The sequence below is a fragment of the Prionailurus viverrinus genome, chromosome E3 (genome assembly GCF_022837055.1).
Source record: "Prionailurus viverrinus isolate Anna chromosome E3, UM_Priviv_1.0, whole genome shotgun sequence".
Taxonomy (NCBI): Eukaryota; Metazoa; Chordata; class Mammalia; order Carnivora; family Felidae; genus Prionailurus; species Prionailurus viverrinus.
The window spans coordinates 1,119,899-1,142,726 of record NC_062576.1 but is presented as its reverse complement, the minus strand read 5'-3'; the positions used below and the strand labels follow the sequence as shown (position 1 = coordinate 1,142,726).

The 22,828-nt window shown below is 60.6% G+C and overlaps 1 protein-coding gene across 8 annotated transcripts; it reads left to right on the top strand.

Annotated features, from left to right (window-relative positions):
- Window positions 1–1,187: 1,187 nt before the first annotated feature.
- On the top strand, window positions 1,188–7,419 carry LOC125154584 (cytochrome c oxidase assembly protein COX19). Of its 8 annotated transcripts, none has more exons than XR_007147841.1 (3): window positions 1,191–1,304; window positions 1,860–3,002; window positions 6,813–7,419. XR_007147841.1 is itself a non-coding variant. In XM_047839073.1 (3 exons), exons 1-3 carry the CDS (start codon window positions 1,223–1,225, stop codon window positions 6,895–6,897), a joined length of 279 nt encoding a protein of 92 aa, XP_047695029.1. In that variant the 5' UTR covers window positions 1,191–1,222; the 3' UTR covers window positions 6,898–7,419. The 8 variants fall into 8 exon arrangements, 3 of the variants coding, with proteins under 3 accessions (XP_047695028.1, XP_047695029.1, XP_047695030.1); XR_007147840.1 differs by having other exon boundaries at window positions 1,860–5,543; XR_007147839.1 differs by having other exon boundaries at window positions 1,860–5,938.
- Window positions 7,420–22,828: the final 15,409 nt, after the last annotated feature.

Genomic DNA, 22,828 nt, shown 5'->3' with positions numbered 1-22,828 from the left:
GGGGCAGTGACCCATTTCCTCCATTCAGATGAAATCGGGATGCCCAGTTGGGGAAGCGGGGTGACTGTGCAGGGTACAGCGCTGGGAGGAGGCTCAGCCTCGAGAGCTGGGGTCTCCACTGAGCCCTTTCACTGTTGTTATTGTTGCCATAACGACAATAATAAGCGGTTGCCAGAGCTGACTTTTATTCTGTTATAGGTTGCACTGCACCACCCCTCCCCCACCACTTCATATGTTGGAGTCCTAGCCCCCAGTACCTTAGGAGGTGACCTCTTTGGTAAACAGTGTCATCGCAGATGTAATTAGTTATGATGAAGTCATTAGGGTGGGCCCTATGCTAGTCTGACCAGCGTCCTCACAAGAGGAGGACCTCTGGACACAGACACACAGGAGGATGCCATGGTGGGAGGGTGAAGGCAGAAGCAAGGCGCAGCGGCCCAGCAGCCCCCAAGACTGCTTGCCAGCCACCTGCAGCTGGGGGGCGGGGGAGGGCAGCCTGGAGCCGGCTCTCCCAGAACCTCCAGGAGGAGCCAGCCCCGCCGCACCTCCTCCGTGTGGGACATCCGGCCTCCAGAACCCGGAGCGACCACCTTTCTGTAGCTGAAGGGGCCCAGGGTGTGGGACTTTGTTGTGGTGGCCCTCACTCCTTCCTTGTCACCAGCTGAGCCCCCCCCCCCCCCCCCCCCCCGCCCGCAGACACCTGGGGATGCACAGCCACCCACACAGCCTGCCGAGTGCACTCGCCCTTGGGCTTCTTATCGTCTCAAGCTGTGTGTCTGGGTAAAGTCCAGCCTCTCTGGACTGCCGTTTCCTCATAAGGACAGGACGCCGGCCTCTGCCCCTCGGTCGCTGTGAGGGTCAGCCTGGCAAGGACCCGGCAGAGCAGCCTGGATCAGGGCCTTTCGGAGCCCCCTGGGGCGGGGGCGGGGCCTGATGGGGGGAGGGCATGCCCGGGCGGGGCCTGTGTGGCGAGCGGGACCGGTCCCGTCGTTGGAGAGGAGCCCGGTCAATAACGGGCGTGGCACCTTCGAGGCGAAGACGGGGCCCTGCAGCGTGGGGGCCCTGCAGCGTGGGGGCGGGGCCTGGGCGGCGGGGGCGGGGCTTGCCGCCCGCGGCCGCTCGCCGCTCGACGTGCTCGGCGCTCTCGCGGGGCGCGTTCGGCGCTCGACCCGCCGCCCTGCGTACGGCGCGCGTCCTACTCCGGGGCTCCGGCGCCGCCATCATGTCGACGGCCATGAATTTTGGGTCCAAGAGCTTCCAGCCGCGGCCCCCGGACAAGGGCAGCTTCCCGCTGGATCACTTCGGTGAGCGGCCGGCGGCCGCCGGGCTCCTGCGCCGAGTCTCGGGTCGTGGGTCTCCTCCGGTGGCGCCGTGCGGCCCGGTGGGCGCTGGCGTCCGCACGCGGTTGCAGGTGGGGAAACTGAGGCCCGCCGCGGCCCACCTCCACCACCCCGGAGGCGGGCCTGCGGGAAGAGGGGCGACAGGTTGCGGAGGACGTCCCGAGGGAGAGCGTTGCCGGCGTCCGGGGGACCCGCGCCCAGCCTCGCACAAAGCCCGCAGGCTGTCAACCTGGGCCTCGCGCGGACCTGGAAAGTCCGCGTCTGGGGTGAGCCTCTGTGCGAGCTAAGGCTCCGGAAGTGGGTCCGCAGATTTTTCTCGTAACCGACGCCTTCCCCTGCAGTGTCCCAAACACGCAGCGGAGGGGCGGTCGCCGCACCATGGGGCACGCGGTAGGCTCGTCCTTTCCAGCGTGAGTGTGAAGGAGACTCGTTCTGGAAGGACGGCTGCGGGTGCGCGTGCTGCCCCACCGCGTCGCGTTTTCACTTGAAAACTGGGTGCCCTTTTCCTTTCCGTTCTAGGCGAATGCAAAAGCTTTAAGGAGAAGTTCATGAAGTGTCTCCGCGACAATAGATTCGAAAATGCTTTGTGCAGAAGTGAGTCGAAAGACTACTTAGAATGCAGGATGGAGAGGCAAGTACCTGCTGGCAAAATGAACGACTTCTGGAACCTCCCAGCGCTCCCATGGAAACCTTTTTTTTTCCCCAAGAGGTCATTGCAGCGGGCCTCATTCATCCCCCAGGTTCCAAGCCTTTGTCTTTGAGACGTAGAGTGGCTCGCCCCTGGAACGGAAGTCAGCCAGATCCAGTGGCACTGAAGGGTTCACAGTCATGGGGACCCTGCGGAGAGGGAGCGCGTCTTACGGGGTTGCAGTCCTGAGTGTCTTCTTTGCACGTTTGGGAGCTGCTGACCCGTCATTAAGGTTTCAGAATCGTACATCATAAAAATGCTGACGGAGTCAAAAGATGTGCAGGTCGTGGGCACAGGGTTTCTTCCTCTCACGTTCTCAGACCATAAAAACACCGTTTGGTTCCACGTAGCTCAGCAGTGCCTGAAATGTGACAGGGGAGACAGTGGGCCATTCAGAAACGGTGAAACATGGAGGTTTGTTCTGTCCTGACCAGAACTGACCAGCGCTCGCCTTTTTTTTTTTTTTTTTAACATTTATTTGGTTTTTTTGAGACAGAGAGAGACAGAGCATGAACGGGGGAGGGTCAGAGAGAGGGAGACACAGAATCGGAAACAGGCTCCAGGCTCTGAACTGTCAGCACAGAGCCCGACGCGGGGCTCGAACTCACGGACCGCGAGATCACGACCTGAGCCGAAGTCGGCCGCCCAGCCGACTGAGCCACCCAGGCACCCCAACGCTCGCTTTTAAGTGAAACAACTGTTTCTGACAGTGATCCGTTGAGATTTTACTGAAGAGCTATTCTTACTCCTAACGGGGAAAAGCATAGAGCATATAATTATATGGTGGGGATGGGAACTTTTATTCCTGCCCTTCGAGCCCTTCGTCAGCTCGGTGAGGAGTCCGGTCTTCACACGGCCTTGTCTGAAGATGGAGTGGCATAAACCCATCCAGGCAAAGCCCCCTTGTTGTTTCTCCATAACAGAGTCCGACATTTCCCTCAGGGCACAATCGCTTGTGTCTTTCAGGCCCACAGGTGCGTTGAGGGCTGTCGGTGGACATGTGGGACGTTGGCCCTTTTGGGAGTGTGGCCCTCATGGGAGGCCCTCGTTCTGTCTTCTGAGTTGTTCAGGGCCACCGAGTCCAGCTCTCGCCATCTTTAAATAGCCCATTGCTGGGATCCACGTGTTTAAGTTATGTGTGTGTGTGTGTATATATATATATATATATATATATATATATATACATATAAATTTTTTTTTGAACATTCAGTTTTGAGAGACAGAGCTTGAGCAGGGGAGGGGCAGAAAAGGAGACAGAATCTGAAGCAGCTCCAGGCTCCAAGCTGTCAGCACAGAGCTCGACGCGGGGCTCACGCTCACTAATGGCGAAATTGTGACCTGAGCCTAAGTCAGATGCTTAACTGAAGGGGCACCCCTAAATTACTGTCTTTTAAGTCGATATACCTTTCAGAAATGAACTGAGTTTCTTTCTGGTGCTGCCACGCCCTGGAGACAGTTTGACGTTGGTTTCTGACCGCGTGTGAGGGTGTGAGCAGGTCACCTGCCCCCGTGAAGCTCAGGTGAGCCCACAGTGGCCAGCACGCGCAGGCAGCCGCTCCTGCTGGGAGCTGCTCCAGAGAGTTGGGCCGTCTGGGTCCCCAGAGAGGCTCCTGGCTCGTCTGGCAAAGGACAGCAGAAGGGTTCTGACTTTTCTCCCCATGTGACCTTGGAAGTGGGCTGTCTGCTCTCCACGTGGCCACGCCTCGCTCAGCACGGCCTCTGGAGACCAGCCTGCCCTGAGGCCTGCTGAGGTCAGTGGGGACGGGGTGGCGGCGGGGGGGTGCAGCTCGCCTCTCCGTGACTTCCGTTATTTCAAGCGGCTTCTCTGGTTGGTCCGGTGACGTTAAGACCAATGTAGGGGGTACATGTGTGTTCAGACTCGGTCGGTGATTTTGGCTGTGGACTTTTGGATGGTTTTCAGTTCCAAGTCCATGACCATCCAGGTTCAGTATCGAGACTGCACATTTATTTCCCTTCCCACTTTTTGTAAACCTTTTTATTCCTTTCATGCTGAAATCCCAGACGTTATTTACCCCTACGAACGTCCATAGGCATCTTTCTTTTAATGTTTGTTTAGTTTTAAGTGGGAGGGAGGCAGAGAGGGAGGGGACAGAGGCTCCGAAGTGGGCACTGTGCTCAGAGCCCAATGCAGACCTCGAACTCGTGAACAGTGAGATCGTGACCTGAGCCACAGTCGGACGCTCAACCAACTCAGCCACCAGGCGCCCCCACCATATGCATCTTTGTAGAAAACTGGACCACAGTGAGATTTTAGAGTTGCCTCTTGAGGACTTGGGCCGTCTCAGCTTGACGTGGAAGCGTGTGTGCGGTTTGGGTGTGGATCACACTCGTGGGAAGAGCTGTTAAATCAGGGATGACTTTGTTGGCCAAGAAAACAGCAAGTACACTGTGATCTGCGATCTCAAGCCTCTGTGATCTTTTGACTTTGAGTTCCTGCCCCGTGCGGTGGGCATCCGGGGGCTGTGCCACACACCCTGGCGTGCGATCCGGGCCTCCTGGCCGGGCTGGAGGAGGCCCGGCGCACGCTCCTTGGAAAGCCTCAGGTCCTAAAAACCTGCACTGTCCCCTTATGCTGAAGGGGAGGCGTCCACTTCATCCTTTTGGCTTTAGAACTCGGTAATCGTTGGATTGTTGTTGTTGTGTCCTGGCCACAGAGCTGGATTTTGTGAAGACTCACACGTCTGTAGAAAGGGCCTCTTGAACCGTGTCTCATTTAGCTTGTAGTGTTTTCCCCCTCGCTCCCTGTTTGTTGCTGAACACACAGGTCCTTCCTGTCGTGTCTCGAGGAGCACTGCTGCTCCCCGTGTTCTTGGTGCCCCCAGCACACTCACGTTCTGCAGCAAGATATCTGACGCAGGTCCCGCGGGCCGCGCTCCTCGTGGATGCTCCGGTGCAGAACTGCTTCTGCCTTTCCAGCTTCTAGAGGCACCCACGCCCCTCGGCTCGTGGCCCTGCTCCCTCTGGAAGCCGGCGATGCCGTGTCTCTGGCCCGTCCTCCTCCTCCGTCCTTCTGACCAAAGCCAGCGCAGGCTCTCTGATTTTAAGGGTTCCCGCGTTGCAGCTGAGTCCTCCTGGGGAGTCCGAGGCGGTCTCCCCTCAGCAGCACCTGGTCGGCTCCTGTGTTCCGCCTCAGCCCATCCCCCTTTGCCGTAAGGACACAGATAACACAGTCAGTCTGGTCTACAAGTGGACTTTGTACCTTTCAGCGGATTCCAGCTTTTTGTAACAGAAATTGCCGTGCAGTTGGCGTGCGCGCACCAGTGGAGGGAACGCAGCGCCACGGCACCTGCCCACTCCCCTGTCCCCGCGGCTGGAGCCCTCGAGGGCACGTACCCTAAACACTTAGTTTCGTTCTCAGTGGGGACGGCCTGGACAGCCCTTGTGAAGCTTGGGTAGAGGTCACCTGCCAGGTTTTGTATTTCTGCAGGAGGGTAGCCGGCTCGCCTGGAGCCCCACAGAACCCACAGAAAGTGGGTCGTCTGACCGGTGACCAGGTGACTCACGGTGTCCCTCGGTTCCCAGCGTGCTGGCTGAACCCTGGCTGCCTGTGCTGGCCTGCCGGGCTTGCGGGGGGTGCGTGAGCTCAGCGGTGTGTGTGGGGGGTCACAGCGCCAAGTGATGGTGGCTTGGCGCGGCGGGCGTCCCCTTTCCCGGCCGGGCCTGTTGGTTCCTGCAGGGACACTGAGCTCCCACCAGCAAGCAGGATGGACGGGTGGCCCCCAAGAGTTGGACCTGTCCCTGCCGCCCCTCCCCCCAAAAACGAAGCAGAATGAAAGCCAGGCCCTCCCGCCCTGGAGTGTGGGCAGTGAGAGGCTGGACGGGGGCGGCTCTAGCCCAGCAGGTGCTCTGGGACATCTCGGTCTTCGAGGTCCTGACTTAAAGAGACATGGTGAGGGGCTGGCACACGGCTGGGCACAGAGGGAGCGGGAGCACAGCGGACACGGCCGCCGGCCAGCTGTGGGGCCACGGCTCGGGCCGTGTGGGGCACGGGGCCTGGGGCAGCAGTGAGAGGAGACAGAGCTGGTGGGCCACGTGTCCCAGTGTTTCTGAGTCACAGGTGAAGCTCACAAGTGCAGTGACCCTTGGACGACACGGTGTGAACGGGACAGGTCCACTTACCACCCAGATCTCTTGATCCGTGTAGGACAGTGTTGTAAACGTATTGCTTCTTGACCATTATCTTAACGAGCTTTTTTTGTCCGGCTGACCTGTTGGTAAGAATACGGCCGGAAGACACACGACACGCAAAATGCACGTTGTCGCTGAGGCTTCTGGTTGGCGGGGGCTGGAGTCCTTAAGTTCTGGGGAGTCAGGAGTTAGGAATGGATTTTCGACTGTGCAGGTGAATAGTGCCCCTAACCTGTGGCTTGTTCAGGGGTCACTTTACCAAGTGAAGTCTGTCCTGTCCCCGCCCGCCCTGTCCGGTGCATCTTCCCAGCGACCTGGAAGCCGGGTTGAGGTGGGAGCCCTCGAACGGGACACACGTCTGCCCCAGACTGGCACCCGGCGGGGGGCTCGCGGCGGTTTGCCCCCTTCCTTCGGGGTCCCGGCTCCACCCGGCACCCCAGGGGCTTCGCACACTGTCCGCCAGCGGCCGTCCATCCGGAGTCCAGAGGCGCAGGTGTCAGCTGGGAGGAGGAGGGCGCAGAGAGGCCCTCGGGGTCCCGGGGGCCTGGGTCCAGCGGTGCCACCGGCCGCAGGCAGTGGGGATGGGAGCGAATGCGCAGGCCTCGCACGGACAGTGCTGTTCGTTTTTGTTGCAGGCAGCTGATGGCACAGGAGCCCCTGGAAAAACTGGGATTCGGAGATTTGATGGATGGAAAACCAGGGGCAGAAACTAACTCCTGATGGGAAGAAGTCCACCCACCGGCTGCTGGCTTGTCCCGGGTGGAGCGTGTTGGGTGGCCTTGTCAACTGACGGTTTATGGTTAGGCGCTGTGACTTCAGAAGAGGTTTCTGGAACGCCCTCCTTGGCAGAAACCTCTCCTCTTGATGTCTCCCAGGTTATTTTGAGAAGCGATTGTCCCCTTTAGGTCTCATTTTCCCCAGGAGCCTTAGCTTTTATCTTTACATTGAGAGAGTTCCGAGGGAGGCCTGTGGCGGGCGGGAGGAAGGAGAGCAGAGTCACGCCCGCTGCGCGAGGGGACACGCGGGCATCCGCGACGCGGTGACTCCCTCTGTGGTACCGTCCGTAGCTTCTCAGTACTGACATGCTGAATGCTAGCGGTTTCAGCCCATCACATAGACGCTGCCCGAAAACCATTTCCTGGCAAAATGGTTTCCTTCTGTGCCCATTTATTTCCCGTGTTTTTTTTTTTTTAAGCAAAATATAAAATATAAACTTGGAAATAAGATTGTTAACTTTTGACATATTTGACTTACTTGTTTTTTTTCTGGTAGTGCCTGAAACACCAGTATCTTTTTTTTTTTAATTTTTTTAACGTTTTATTTATTATTGAGAGACAGAGCATGAGCATGGGTGGGGCAGAGAGAGGAGCAGACACAGAATCTGAAGCAGACTCCAGGCTCCAAGCCGTCAGCACAGAGCCCGACGCAGGGCTCGAACTCACAACCCGTGAGATCATGACCTGGGCCGAAGTCGGACGCCCCACCGACTGAGCCCCCCTGGCGCCTCGAATCACCAGCACCTTTGAACCAGAGGCTCATTTTCGGACCTGTGTGCGTGTACATAAAGCCAGTTTAATTTCAGTAACTCTGGAAGTCCGGACTCTTGTAGTTTGACTTGCACACGTGGTCTTCCGGTGTGTCGCTGTGAGAACACCCATGTGCACGCGCCATCGGCCCTGGCTTCCAGGGCCTCTGAGCACACGTCAGGGCAGGGTCTTGTGGTGTCCTGTCTCACCGACCAGGCCCACAGCGGCAACGTCCAGGAAGGTACCAGTTTGCTCGCGGTCAGACCCCACGCGTACCCAGATGCCGAGCCGGGACCCTGGGCCGGTTCTGATGTGGCCGGGGTTCAGATCCACGAACCGGGTGCTGAGTGTGTGGGGGTCTGGGCCCAGAACTGCCTTCCCTGGCTCCCGGCCAGCCAGCTGGCTTTTGTCCTCACGTGGCTAATGGAAGACGGCAGTCGGACGATCCTGGGCACGTCCCCACGTGGACAGTGACCCTGGTGGGGACAGCCAGCTGTGACCTGGGTCTGGGCTCCCAGAAGTCACCTCCACCCCCGCCTTGGCCGTGGCTGGTAAGAGGCGTCTTCGCGTCCAGTCCTCTGCCTCGAGGCCCCTGTTTTCCGTCCTTCAGTGGCATGGTGCCTCTTGCTCAGACCCTGAAGCAGGTCCCTCCCACGTGAGTCCTCGTCCTCGGGGCTCACTCTGGACCTCCTCCTGTGTCACTGGTTGGGCACCACCGGCTCCCTTCTGCGGTTTCCGCGGAATACTGGGTCTGCCCTCCGCTGGAGTCGTACAGGTCTTTTGTGTCCGTGTCTAGTTTATGAAGTGTCTTGGCTTTTACTGCCAAGCCGAAAATCAAGTCACGAGAGTCCATTTATATCCGCGCAAGGGTATTTGCCGTACAGATCACTGAGGCCGGTCCACACGGCTCACTGCAGCCGCGGGCGGGTGCAGGCGGGGCGCGGGTTGGGGAGGTCTGCGCTGACACGGGGTGACTGACTCCATGAGAAAAGCAGCCTCCAGAAGCATCTATGGTATCGTTAACAAGAAAGACGCAGGAAGCTGGAAGCGTCTGTGGGTTTGTGCAAACACGAAATCGAGGAAGGAGAAACCGGACGCTGAGAACGGTCAGCAGCGTGTGGTGTGGCTCGGAGTCCCAGCCGTCTTCCCGTTTCACGTGCGCAGAAATGAAGCCGCGGTGGTGGCCCAGCCAGGTGGCGGGGGAAGGGGGTTCCGAGCGGCGCACGGCTGGGGCAGAGCGTGGCCGCAGTGGACAGCAGAGGTCAGCCCGGCGCTGGGGACGAGGAGACAGTCTGTGTCCTCTGGGCAGTGGTTCACCCTCTCCAGCTCTGAAAGGGAGCTCACGCCGGGGAGCGGGAGAGCGCGGACTGGGTCCTGCTGGTGTCACGGGTGTAGGTGGCCGCACAGAGAGAGACTCGGCTGCGTGCGTGCGTCCACACACGTGTGCCGGCCAGCTCTGAGCACCCGGGTCCTGGAGCCGCGACACCGGCAGCAGGAACCAGGCTTCTGGGGGGACAGCTGACGCTGTGGCCAGTGGCCGAAAGTCCACGCCGAGCCTGGACCATTTTGCGTCCGAAAGTAAGGGATTCCTGGAAGAATGAGGGGGCACAGCCACGCCACGGAGCCACACTTGGGCCAGTTGGAACAACACAGTATTGTAGTGGGTTGTGGTCCTCAGAACAAATGACTGTCCAGGAGTCTACACTCATAAATAATTAACGGAGGGCGCCTGGGGGGCTCAGTCGCACAAACCAACTCTTGTTTTCGGTCCAGGTCATGACCTCTCGGTCGTGGGATTGAGCCCCACGTCGGGCTCTGTGCTGACGGCCTGGATCCTGTTGGGATTCTCTCCCTCTCGTTCTCTGCCCCTCCCTGGCTCACTCACTCCCTGTCAAAAATAAACATTAAAACAATTTTCATAATTAATGGAATAAATGTGTCAGGGAGGGAGGGACAGCGCCCGTAGTGGCAGTGGGGACAGCAGTCCCTCCACAGCGGCAAGGGGTGCAGATGGGCCGCCCGGGGGCCTCCCCTCAGGGCGCCCAGCACTTACAAAGGGAGCCATAGGGTCAGTGTGGTCACTTTAGGTGCGTGGTCACCACTTGGTGACCTGCCCACGGCTGCTGCCCCCATCTGATGCCCCGAGAAGACCACATCCTTCTGGGGTTTTCTTACCAGAAATGGTGACCTCTGTCCACTGAGCCAGCGCCAAACTGAACACGTTCTGCAGAGTGAGGACCAGGTGCTTTGGGAGCACCAGGGTCCTGAAAGATAAAAACTGAGGAGGGGTCCAAGGAGACTGACTGCCACGCGGGCCCTGGGTCAGGGTGGATGGTGGCAGGCAGCCCGGGAGACCTGGCGACCCACAGGACGCTTGGATTCTTGTTCTATGATTACGTAAGATGTTGTTTGGGGAAGCTGGACGTATGAACTCTTGTCCTGTTTTTGCAAGTTTTTGGAAGTTCTAGGGGCGCCCTCGTGGCTCAGTCGGTTAAGTGTCCGACTTCAGCTCAGGTCACGATCTCACGGTTTGTGAGTTCGGGCCCTGTGTCCGGCTCTTCTGACAGCTCAGAGCCTGGAACCTGCTTCAGATTAAATTATTTCAAAATGAAGAAAGTATGTTGCATCAGATTCTGTGTAGTCTAACTGTACGTGATTGAGAAAATTCTCACTCTGAAACGCATTCAGTGGATTTCGCAGCAGGTGACGTGACTCAGTGGTGTCGGCCCCGGGGAGAGGAAGTGTGGGGAGAGACAGCCCAGCTCTCTTCGAAGGAGCAGCAGTCTGGCATCGCCTTGGACTTCCCAGGTCAGAGTTGCTAGCCACGTGGCACACGTCCGTGCAGGACATGTGTCCGCTTGAGCAAAGCTACCTAGGCACTTGTCACAAAAAGCCACCACCCATATTCAAAGGTGCCCACGGGTGACCTCCAGGATGTTTTCCAAGTGTCCTCATGCAGGAGACGGCTTTCCCCGACCACCGTGGTGAGGCCTAGGCCCACAGCCGCCTTCCCCGAAGATGAGCCCTTCCCCGGTCTGCCTCCCTCCGGCCCCTTGGGTGGGTACGCCGGATGTGCCCGTGGCCTCAGCCGCATGATCGTGTCCAGAAGCGCTCGGGACGCAGCCCTGGGGTTCCCTTCGCCCTGCTGGCCCTGTCCCTCCCACCGTCACGAGCAGGACAGACTCCCCTCCACGAAGCGTCCTGTGCTCACGTAAGTCACCACAGACCCAGTGGCTTAAACAATACAGGTTTATGCTCTGACCGTCCGCAGGTCAGAAGTGTAGATGGGCCCATAGGGCCGCGTTTCTTCCAGGGCTCTGGCGAGAGTCCGTCTCCTTGTCTTTCCAGCTTCTAGAGGCACTGGCGTTCTTGGCCCGGGCCCGTCCTCGAGGGCGGCGCCTTCTCTCTGCCCTGACCCTCCCCCCTCTCCTGTCTTCTCCCTGACTGTGACCCTCCTGCCTCCTTGCAGGGACCCTCCTGATGGCAATGCTGACCCAAATAATCCAGGGTCGCCTGCCTGCTCAACCTCTTTACCCTAATCACACCCAGAAAGTCGGATTCACGGGGTCGAACCAGGGATGGGGCATCGGACCGCGTGGGCCTCGGGGACAAGCAGCTGGCTGGTGGGCAGCTCACGCAGGCCCATGCCCAGAGGACGTGCTTTTGGGCAGCTGTGGGGTCTGTCTCCCCTGCAGTGACCCCATCACGGGTGGAACTTGCTCAGGGCTGCTGGAATCCCGTATTTTTCTGAGATCTTTGTTACTGGTTGTTACTGGATTTGCAGCCACTCTCTCTGGTGACGGCAGAGAATGAGTATGGCTTAATAAACAGGATCAGAAGGTCAGAACCGGCCTTTGCACGTATGACATGACCCCTGTTCCCGTAAAGCGTCTCTCTAGACGTTTCCGGATTCGATGTAGACGCGAGAGAGGTCTGGGATCCCAAACGGTGAGTGTTCACAGTGCACGTCCATGTGGCGGGCACGTCTGAACGGACCTATGTGGCTTTCCTCCAAGTATTTTTCTTTATGGCTGTATTTTATAACAAGTGTGTATCGTTTTTATAGAAACAATCGTTAGTTTAAAACTGCTTGTGTTTGGCCGTAATTTTATATAACCTATAAATTACGTGCTTGTGGTTGTAATTTTATATCGTGCATGAATACTGCCCGGTTTATTTTTCCTGGTAAAACTGTGCTGGTTTTGGGTTGAGATGCAGTTCCACGAAGCACACAAGGCTGGCCTGATGTCCCCAGTGGTTACTTGATGGAGTCTTGGAGGGGAGGCGTGGCGGTCTGCTCCGGTCCCCCCGTAGGAAGGCGGGAACACCGTCGCACAGCCAGCCCTCCGGGGCCTCCCCAAACGAGAGCCCCTTCCTGTCTGTGCTGCCTGCCTCCTGCTGGTCTCTACCGGGAACCAGAGTTCAGTGCCCGTCGTCCCACCCACCTGGCATTTGGATTCAGTCTTTGAGTGAGATTATTTACGGGTGAAAAGGCAGAGATTTTATGACTGCAAGAGGCAGTGAAGAACTTTCTATTAATCCACAGAAGTGACTGTCATAGTTCTATGAGGAAAATCGTGAATCTCTAGTCTTTGGGAAGAATGGAACCAAATTCACACCTGCTACACACAGAGCTTTGTGGCGGAAGGGACACCTCCTGGGGAGAAGGGTTCAGGCCTGGCGTCAGGCGTTGGTCATCAGCTTGGGCTGTCACGGCCCTCCTGCTGGTGGCCCGGTGGCCTGGAAGGACGTCATCCACCAGCTTTCATTAGGGGACACACCATGTGGCTGCACCTGCCACGCTCTCCGGGGCGTCCCAAGGTGTTAGGGAGCCCGGAACCACGGTTGTGTGGGGTTTGTCCGGCGCTCAGGAAGGCGGAAGCCTGGGAGCTTCTGTGCGGGTGTGGTGGCACTGCCTTTTTTTTCTTTTAATGGTTATTTATTTGTTTTGAGAGAGAAAGAGCAAGCGGGGGTGGGGGGCAGAGACAGAAGGAGACAGAGAATCCCAAGCAGGCCCCTCGCTGTCAGTGCAGAGCCCGATGTGGGGCTTGAACTTACAAACCATGAGATCTCGACCGGAGCTGGAATCAGGAGTCGGACGCCCAACCGACCGAGCCCCCCACGTGCCCCTGTGGTTCTGCTTTAAAACACCCCTCCGCTGGCCCGTGTGGAGGGCAGGTCCGGGGGTGTTCAAGGTCGGGGCGGACAGGTCCTTCCTGCTGCTGGACCAACGGGACCCAGAGCCGTGAAGGCAGGCGGGGCGGGTCCGGCCTGCGTGCACGCCGCCTGCCACCCGAAAGCCATGCCGACTTCTTAACCAGGGCAGCAGGCCTCAGGACTCTCGTCCCCTCCCCAGTGAGCACCCTCCCGCCTCTCGTCCAGTTGGCTCTTTCTTCTTCCTGGAACAGGCCTGTCTCCCTGGGCTGCCTGACCACCTTGTCCGGCGTCCTGTAGTCAGGACTGGCCCGTCTCCCTGTGCGCTGTGCCCACGGCCTCTCCCGGGCCTGCAGAGGACGGGGCGGTTCTGGTTCCGTGCAGGCTCCCGGGCAGCTCCTGTGACCGCAGAGTCGGCTCCCGGAGCCGCCCCATCAGGTGGGGGCCGTAGGCCAGAGGGAGCCCTCCAGGCCCCACTGGGCAGGCACAGAGCTGAGAGGTCGGGTGAGATGTTTGGTGTCCAGCCGGCCGGCAGGCCCTGCACAGGACCCAGCGGCAGCTCCAGCAGGAGAGCGGCCGCCCTGAGACGGACGCGGGCCCAGCCTGAGTGGCTTCTGCGCTCCGAGAGGAGGGACTGACGTCCGGTCTGCAGCCTCTCAGCTCTGATCTCTGATCGATGGTCACCGGGACAGGCTGTGGCCGGGGGAGCCCTCCCCTGGCGGAGGGAGCGTGCCCAGCCACTTCTCGGGAGCCCCTCTGTCATGGCTCAGGCACTTACACTCTCGCGTCATGTGGACCATTCCCTGGGCCCGAGGGTGCCCTGTCCCCCGCCCCCGGCCTGGGCCCCTTCCCTCCTCTGGGTGGACATCCCTGATTCTTCCAGGCCAGGCCTGCGTCCCCGCTGCAGTCTCAGGGGGGCCTGCGTCCCCTCAGCAGACGGCGGGGCGGGCGGCGCCCAGTGACGACGCGGGAGCAGGTGACTTTGTGGGTGCTGCCCGAGGACGCTCCAGCAGCGCTGAGGTTGGCTGCCAATGCCCAGGAAAACAGAATGTCACTGTAAAGCAAGTCCTCTTGCCCGTTTGGTTCTTTTTTAAAAAATTTTTATTGGGATAGAACCGGCATCCCACAAATTCACTTTTGGAAGAGTACAGTTCACAAAGTTGTGCGAACATCTCTCCCTGGAGTGCTTTCTTTGAGTAAGTTCCATGCCCAGCATGGGGCTTGAGCTCACGACCCTGAGACCAAGAGGCACACAGTCTCCTGCCTGAGCCAGCCGGGCGCCCCAGTGCCTGCTTGGTTTCCTGTCATCACCCTTCTCCCTGAAGTCAGAAGGCAGCCACCAGTCTCTGGGAAGCTATGGATTTACTGCTGAGCCCTGTGGGGAGGGCTGCAGGGGCGAGGGCGGGAGAGCGCCTCGTTCCCGAGCCTGCCCCAGTTCCAGACTGTCTCAGGGCTCGGACCAGCCTGTCTTGCCCTCAGTCCAGTGGAACCCCAGAGTGGCGTGGCCACTTCAGATCCTAGGACACTCTCTGCACCCTCTCTGCCTTGGGAGTGGGGTGCGTCTCTGTCCCCGCCCCTCCATCTGGGACCTTTAGAGGCAGCCGAGCTCTGAGGAAGCCCAGGTGCATCACCAGGGGGAGCCCACGCGGAGCGGTCAGGGGACAGGAGGAGGGGCACGTGCCCATGGCCCCCAGGGCCGGCCCTGCACCTGAATTCCCGGGACCCCGGAGCCTGGTCGTGCTGTCTCGGCCACGGCATGTCCCGGACGGGTCACCGGAGGAGGGGAAGGAGGTGGGACAGGAAGTTACTTAGAAGGGGCACAGGGATCGTGAGGCGGGAGATGTATCGGCAGAGATGATCCCACCACCCTGACCGCTGTGCTCCGCCATGACACGGGCGGGGGGAGTTCTGGGGAAAGAGCTCCCGGGCCAGTGTTCTGCTTGCCACCTTCCAGTTTGGGATTTCATCGACTACCACCCTGCCCAGCAGAGGACTGCCCTGCGCTTCCTGGGGGACACCCGGCTTGTGGGTCCTGGGGGGGGCGGCGAAGTCAAGGCTGGAAGCTTGGGGCTGCAGGTGCGGGGCCCAGGAGGCTCGGGCGGGTGGGCGGTGTTGGGAGGACAGGGGGTCCGGGACGGGTGTGGGGGCTGGGCCGGCTGCCACTTGGGGCTTTCAGGGTTGGTCCGTGGGGCTGGGCGACTGTGCCCCCGAATTACAAAAGCCCAGTAATGGGGCAGGGGTGGGGACCGACCACTCGGAGGAAACCAGCTCTCCCTTCCTCCCGTTGGCCTGCAGGGCCAGCGGCACCACGGGACAGAATGTGGTGGCGTGGCGGCCCCTGCCGGACAGTGGCGACACCGCAGCGCCTGAAGAGGGCCACCTAGGGGGGACCCCGTGCACAGTTTTCCCCACGCTCCAGGAACTGCAGATAGGACCAGGGCTGTGCATGCCTGAGGCCCCAGGTCTTCCTGACCTGACGGCCAGGCTGGGGGCTCAGGGGCTCAGAGAAGGGGAGCCTCAGCTGCCCGCCACCACCCCCGTGCCAGCTCCCCCATACACGTCGGGACAGCACAGAGCAGGTGCACGCCCGGTGCCTGGCACCACAGGGGAGTCCGTGATGGGTGGCAAGGGGCTTGCCGCACCCACAAACTGTGATCTGGGGGTAGTAGGAGCCCTCCCTGAGAGGACACCCCCCTGGGGACAAGAGGGTCCCCGTGAATGAGGGGGCTGGGAGGAGGGCTCAGGCCAGGCCTAGGGGCCTTCCAGCCCCTGGGACCCAGCGCTAGGCTGCAGGTGTCTGCCCAGGGCCGTGGTCTCCTGAGGCACGCAGCCCTGTGGCCCCTGCTCCTCCAGGCCTCTATTCTCCTCTCCCCTCCTCCCTCCTCCCTCTTCCCTCCTTCCTCCTCTCCCCCTCCCCCTCCCCCCCTCCTCCCTCCTTCCTCCTCTCCCCCTCCCCCTTCCCCCCTCCTCCCTCCTTCCTCCTCTCCCCCTCCTCCTCCTCCCTCCACCTTCCTCCTCTCCCCCTCCCCCTCCTCCCTTCCCCTCCTCCCCCCTCCTCTCCCCTTCCCCCTCCCCCCCTCCTTTTCTCTCTCCTCTTTCTCCCACCACTATGCCAGTTAGCTCTTGCCAGACTGCAGGCCATCCCAGATTTACCTTCAAGCAACAGCATTTTATGGTTCCGATTTTTATGTCTCTAGGGTCGGCCGCCGCACCTGAGGCTCCTCACTTGCACGGACATGGCCGGCACCTGAGCCGGGAGGCCTCTGTGGCAGCTGGGGCGTCGCTGTCTCTGGGCCCTCTCCGTGTGGTCTCTGCACTGTGGTGGCTGGGGGCCAGGCTTGGTGCCTGGAAGCTCAGGTTCCCAAGGAGGGACAGAGAGACGGAGGCAGAGACAGAGAGGGCACCAGGTGGAAGCTACATCCTTTTCGGACTCAGCCGGAGAAGTCTATCCGGTGTCTTGCAACGATCCTTGCTCCTGTGATGGAGCAATCACAGCCCCCCCACTGAGACTCGAGGTGGGGACATAGATCCCACATCTCAGTGGGAGGTAGGAGGGATGTCAGTCATGTTATAGAAGATCCCATAGGAGGGAAGACAGAGATGGATGATGGACAGATGGATGGATGGATGGAGAGATGATGGATGATGGATGAATGAATAGATGGGTGGGTGTGTGGATGGATGGATGGATGGATGGATGGATGGATGGGAGGGTGGGCAGAGGGAACTTCTCTGGGAAATACAAGACCTATCTCAAATGCCCTGTCCCATTGCACCTGTCTGAGACCTGTCCTGATGTACTCGCTCGTAGACTCAGTTCACGGCAGATGGGCTCAGAGGCAGGCAGCTCTGTTCGCAGCGTGCGGGGCCTGATAGACTGTGAAGTGCTTCCACACCTTCCTCCTTGTGCTTTGTGAGGCTGAAAGGCTCCTTGGCCACGGTGGTCTGCGGTGTGTGGGGGTCCCTTTGCCCTAGTCTGTCCTCAGGCCTGTGGTCTGATCTTGGAGGGAAGCCTTGTGAGCTGTGTGACCCAACGCCTCCCGCCTCAGTCTCCCCGTCCTCTAAGGGATGTGATGTCGGCCTTGTGTGGGGCCGCTGAGCAGTGGAAGGCGGGACCCCTTCATTCAGGAGGCTCAGCACAGGGGCCACGACGTCAGACGCAAGAAGCACAGAGCCTCTGAGTTCTTACTGCAACACAGGGAGACCGGCGTGAGTACTCCCGGGAAGGGGACTCACAGGAGTAGAATGCAGCGCGTGTCCTTTTGTGGCTGGTGGATTTCACCAAGCGTCGTGTTTTCCGGGTTCGTCCAGGTGGTGCGTGGGTCACTACTCCGCAGAGTAATATTCCACGGTGCGGCAGGCCACGTGGTGTTTACTCATTCCTCATCTGATGGACACTGGGTTGCTTCCGCCTTCGGCCATTGCGAATAGTATTGAATTTCTACGTGCATAATGCGGACATGCGTGTACAAGCTTTTATGTGAATGTGGTTTCGTTTCTCTTGGATCTGTACTTGGGCTCGCTGGGCACTTGGGGATTCACTGACCGTCGGAGGACCTCCCAGACTGTTCACACAGTGGCTGCGAATTCTACGTGCCCAGCAGCCGTGGACGAGGCTTTGGTAGTGGCTCGACCTGCATTTCCCTGACGGCTGAGGGTGTCGAACATCTTTTCGTGTGCGTCCTGGCCAGCTGTAGGTCTTAGAGGAGCGTCTATTCCGATCATCTTCTTGTTGCTAAACTGGGTCACTTGCCTTTTTTATTATTGACTTGCAGAGGTTCCTTATAAGTGATTTTTTGGACTTTTTTTGCACTGATTTGCGTGTGAACTTAAGATCCACTGCTCAACGTCCTTGCCGGAAGGGGACCGGGTCAGGGGAAGAGAGCAAGCCCCAGTGGCCTATTTCGGACCTCACCCTTGTCTCCAAACCACGGGAACGGCTGAAAGTGGCAGACAGCCCCAGAGGACCCGACCCTTGCGGCCCGCCCGGCCCCGGAGACGCCTCACGCACGGAGGGGGGGACCATGCCTTTGCCGGCCCTCGGGACGGGTGGGAGCGCCTCCCACACCCACCCTCCTCCCACTGCCAGATGCTGTCGTGTTCTTGCTCTTTGGGAAACCAGGCAAAACTGTCTTTCAGTGTCCCCGAGCCCACTCGGCAACCCTCAGCACCCCACCCCCACATCATCTTTGGGGACACCCCCGGAGACCCGCACCTTCGGAGGCAGTTTCTGGGCTAGCGCCACTCCCAGACGGCGGTGTGGAAAGCATCCGGTGGCTGTGGCCGGCTCCCCCAGCCTGTGGGGCTGTGACTTCTGGGCTAGGGCAGGACGGCACCCTCTTTGCACATCTGTCGGCCCCTCGTTTCGTCCTCTCTCCCGTGAGGCCCTGGGTGACTGGGATCCTCTTTCCTTTCGCTTTTTCTGTGTTTCTCTTGGTGAGCAAACAAATGACCGTGTCTACGGGGGCGGGGCCGTGGGCTGATGGCCTACCCGAGGGCTGGCTGGAAAACGGGAACTCTGTGGGGACAGGGCTGTGTCCCCAGCCACACCAGGAGGCTGTTTCTCGTGGCCAGGCGCATGGCCTCCCTGGACCTCGTGCCGACCCTCCTCGGCTTCCCCATCCCGTGTCCTCCCGGGGGCTTTGCCCACAGCTGACACTCCGGCTCACAGTGGAGGCCAGGGGCCCCCTGGGGACTGGCAGGCCCAGGGAGGAGGGAGGGCCAAGGTACCCGGATGCAGCCACCCTGCCCAGAGAGGGCCGGAGGAGGGCGCGAGGCCCCGGGGGAGGGTTCCGGGACCTGTCCTGGTTCCCGCTCTGCCCACAGCTTGCCCGAGGCCGCCCTGGGATCTGCTGCTTGCTCGGTGTCTGCGGGGAGGGCTCCAGGCTGGGGTCTGGGTCTGGGTCTGGGAGGCAGTGTCTGCCCCGCCCACTCCAGGGTCAGGCCTGATGCAGTGTTGGCCTCGTGCCCGGTGTTGGGGGGGGTGGCTCTGGCAGGGGCTGGATCCCCTCTGCTGGGTGCCTTGGGGTCCCTGTCTCCTCCCCGATGAGGTGGCTGGCTCCTCCAAACTGCTCAGGGTTCTGCACGGAGCAGGTGCGCAGTGAACACTGTCGAGGCGCGTGGCCACTGCCTGGTCCCAGGGGAGGAGGGGCCCGGCTCCCGGGAAAGACAGGGCCGTGTAGACCAAAGAACTCCGAGCGTTCGCCTGGCTCCTCCTGCCTGCTGGCCCAGGGGTGGAGGGGATCGGCCTCCACTCTGCCCACCTCCTTTGGGCTGGGTGTGCCCCCTCCCCTGTCCCAGGCGGGACTGCCAACCCCACCTGCTTTACAGAGTTTCCTCAAGAGTCTGGAGACGGCTGGTGTCCGGGCAGAAAAAGAGGGAGCCAAGGCAGGCGGTTGGTGGTCAGCTCCCCTCGGGGCTCCTGGCATCCAGGGAAAAGGGGACACCTCTGTGGGGACACCTGGGGGGACACCTCTGTGGAGACACCTCTGTGGGGACGGGGACACCTGAGGCACCCAGGCCCTCATGCTGCCTCCTTGTCTCTGAACTTGTCCTCTCCACCTACCGTCTGTCCTGCAGCGCCCCCCCCCCCCCCCCCCCGCTGTCCCGCCTCACTCACCCCTTCCCTGAGAGCTCCCTCCAGCCCCGCACAGCCCTCCCGGGCACCCTGCTCACTGTAGCCTTCCCCTGTCCCCGTCTCCGGCCCTCTGTGTCTGTGCCCACGGCCCCCGGGGGGACCCCTCCCTGTCCTCCCTGATATTTGGTGGCCTCTCCTCCCCCCTCCATCCAACACGGGTGATGGCCAGTCTCTTGGCCTCCCTGGAGGCAGGGACTGGCCTACAGGGGCTCCCACCCCAGACGGGGCACACAGTAGGTGCTCAGTAAGTGTGTGGAATGGGTCCACCAGGATGGAGCAGGGAGGGCCTCTGGAGGGCAGGACAGAGAGGGGACACCAGGTGGGGGTCCCACAGGAAGGTATGGCCCCGGGCAGGGCTGCAGGCCAGGGGTGTAGGCAGGAACCTGGAGACGTGAGAACGGGCAGCTGGGGCAGGCAGCTGGGGCCTCGAGGGCTTCCTTTGGCTTCAGGGGGAGGAAAATGCACCCCCAGACTTGGGCCCGGGCTCTAAGGCAGTCAGACCCCCACCCCGTTTGCTTTATGTCTCCCCAAGTTAGATTGGTCCAGGCATCCTGGATCGTCCCCGATGCAGGTGGGCGGGAGGCTGGGGAGGGAAGAGAGCCCGTGGGTCCCCTTGGGTGCAGGCCGCAGGGGGAGGTGTGGGTGCCCGCCAGCCGGCTGATGGCTTCCTGACTTGTACGAAGGCGGCTAAGAACAACAATGTGTAACTGTGTTAGTTCACTCGTGAGGCTTTGAACTACAGACATTCGTCCCCCCCAGCTCTGGGGAGGGGCCTGGGGGGAGGCCCCGATGGTCGTGAGGCTTTGAACTACAGACATTTGTCCCCCTCAGCTCTGAGGGTGGCCCCCATGGAGGCCAGGCTCCTCCCGGGGCTCTGGGGGAGGCAGCTGCTCCGGGACGCTCCCCTTGCCACCCCCCGACCCCCGATCTCTTCGTCCTTCATCACATGGCGCTCTCCCTGGGTGCGTGTCTGTGTCCAAATCCCCCTTTTATAAGCACTCGGTCATTGGATCAGGGCCCACCCCTCATGTGCAAAGTCCCCCTCCCAGATAAGGCCACTTTCACAGCTCAGGGGTACAGGGGCTGGGACTCCAGCCTGGCTTTAGGGAGACAATTCAACCCACAGCATAAATCAGCGAATGCAGGACACTGTGAAGGCAATCCTGCAGCCCGGGGTGGGGGGTGCTGCCCTCTAGCACCCTTCGTTGCGGGGCGACTGTCCCCACCAGGCACCAGAGCGGCCCTCCTGCCCCAGCGCAACCTCGCTGCCTGCCAGGAGCGCCTGAGCGGGACGCCCTGCTCTTGAGGCCCCCTGGGCCACTCTCGCCTCTAGCAACCTTGGTTTCTCCATCCCGTCTGGACCCCTGCCTTCAGTTTTGGGGCTCCGTCTCCGTGGCTGGGCCGGAGGGTCTCTGTCCTCTGCCCGCCACCGCTGTGCATCCTGGGACCCCCGAGCAGCCCAGGGCCTGCTCTCCAGCGAGGTTCTCCGTGACCAGGCCCAAGTTTCAGGCCCAGAGCAGTCCAGTGTCTTCCCAGCCCAGCTCACACGTCCGAGCTGCACGCCGGCCAAGCCGGGATTCCCTCAGCTTCCAGCCGCCTCAGCGTCCGCCTGATCAGGACTAGAGACGTCAGGGGTGAGGACAGACACCACACAGCACTCCCGTGCCCCAGAGCCGCTCGCAGCTTGGAGGGGGACTCCGCGGACTAGCAAGGTTTCTTGGCAGTCCCATCAGTTCGTGCTTTGGAGGTCTTAGGATGGAAAGAGCTTGGTGGTAAAAAGACGGGAAAGTGTTGAGAGGGTTCCCTTTGTATTCTGCTCAAGGGCGTGTTAGAGCGCAGGGTGCTCTGGGCCTGATCATCTCAAGACTCTGGGCTGGGAGCTGGGTGTTCTGAGGTCCATGGGCAAAATCCTGACGCTGGGCAGGGGTCATCTTTCCTCAAGTGGGGAATTCTGCCCAGGGCCGTCTGGGAGGGCTTCAAGGAGGAGGAGGCAAGGAGCTGTGTGTATCTGCAGGGAAGGGAGCCTGGCAATGCTCCTGTCACCCGCCTTTGGAAAGTGGGTTCTCTGTCAGTAGAGGCCAGGTGCGAGGCTGAGGGCAGGTCCATCCCTTCAGAGGGGCCCATCACCGGCCCCAGTCCCTGGAAGCCTGTGTCCATTCCACTCCTTCCTTGGGAGGGCCAGCCCCTGCCAGTGCCGACGTGCCTCCCTGTCCCCTAGCCCAAGGGGCCCGGTCTCACCTTGGCTCTGCCAGCCGGTGAGACGCCGGTTCCCCTGCCGGCCAGCTGTGCGTGGCCTCCCCCGGTGCTGTGGGGATGGGCAGCAGGCAGGCCCCGCCCCCCGGAGCTCCCCGTCTGCTCGGGGTAGCTGAGCGGTCATGGGCGGGCAGGCACTGGCTGTCCAGGCCCCTGCCTGGGCTCAGAAGATGCTTGAGTAACTGGGACTCAGGGACCTTCAGCAGAGCCTTGCAGACCAAGGACAGCGGGAGGGGCAGGCGAGCCGCCCACGCCGACCCCGCGCCTCCCACGAGACCCGGGCCGGTTCTGACCCGGCACCGGCCGTGCTGTCACAACCCTCGGCAGCCCGACCGCAGCCAGCAGCAGCCCTTGGGGGAGCCCACCCCTCCCCGGGCAGGGGCTGCACATCTTGCTTTCGCCTCCTTTGGGGTCATCCCTCCCCCGGGGACTGTGTCATCACCCCTTCAGTCGGAAGGGGGAAGGGGCGACAGAGAAGGCGGAGGACCCCCCTCCCCACCCGACAGGGTGAGGCCAGCTGCTCAGGCCGTTCCCTCCCATGGAAAGCGCTTGCCCGTCCCTTTTCTGGTCTTCCTCCGAGCCCCTCTGTGCCCCCCCATCCCCCGTCCTTCCATGCTGTTCTCTGTCCCCAGGTGGAACCACGTCCAGGTCCACGGCAGTCGGCCTCTCTGGGCACCTGACCAGCGTGTGTGTCTTTCTCTTTCCCAGTTATCCGTTTACTCTGGTCCTGACTTGTATAAACCATGTGTGGCTTGGAGCCAGTGACTGAATTGCCCCATGCCTCAGTTTCCCCATAAAATGGGAGTTAAATAAGAAAGTATTTTTTTTAATTTTTTTTATTACGTTTCTTTATTTTTGAGAGGCAGAGACAGAGCATGAGTAGGGGAGGTGCAGAGAGAGAGGGAGACACAGAATCTGAAGCAGGCTCCAGGCTCTGAGCTGTCAGCACAGACCCTGACACGGGGCTCGAACTCATGGACTGTGAGATCATGACCTGAGCTGAAGTCGGGACATTCAGCTGACTGAGCCACCCAGGCGCCCCAATAAGAAAGTATTTCTAGGGGTTCAACCTCATGCCTGG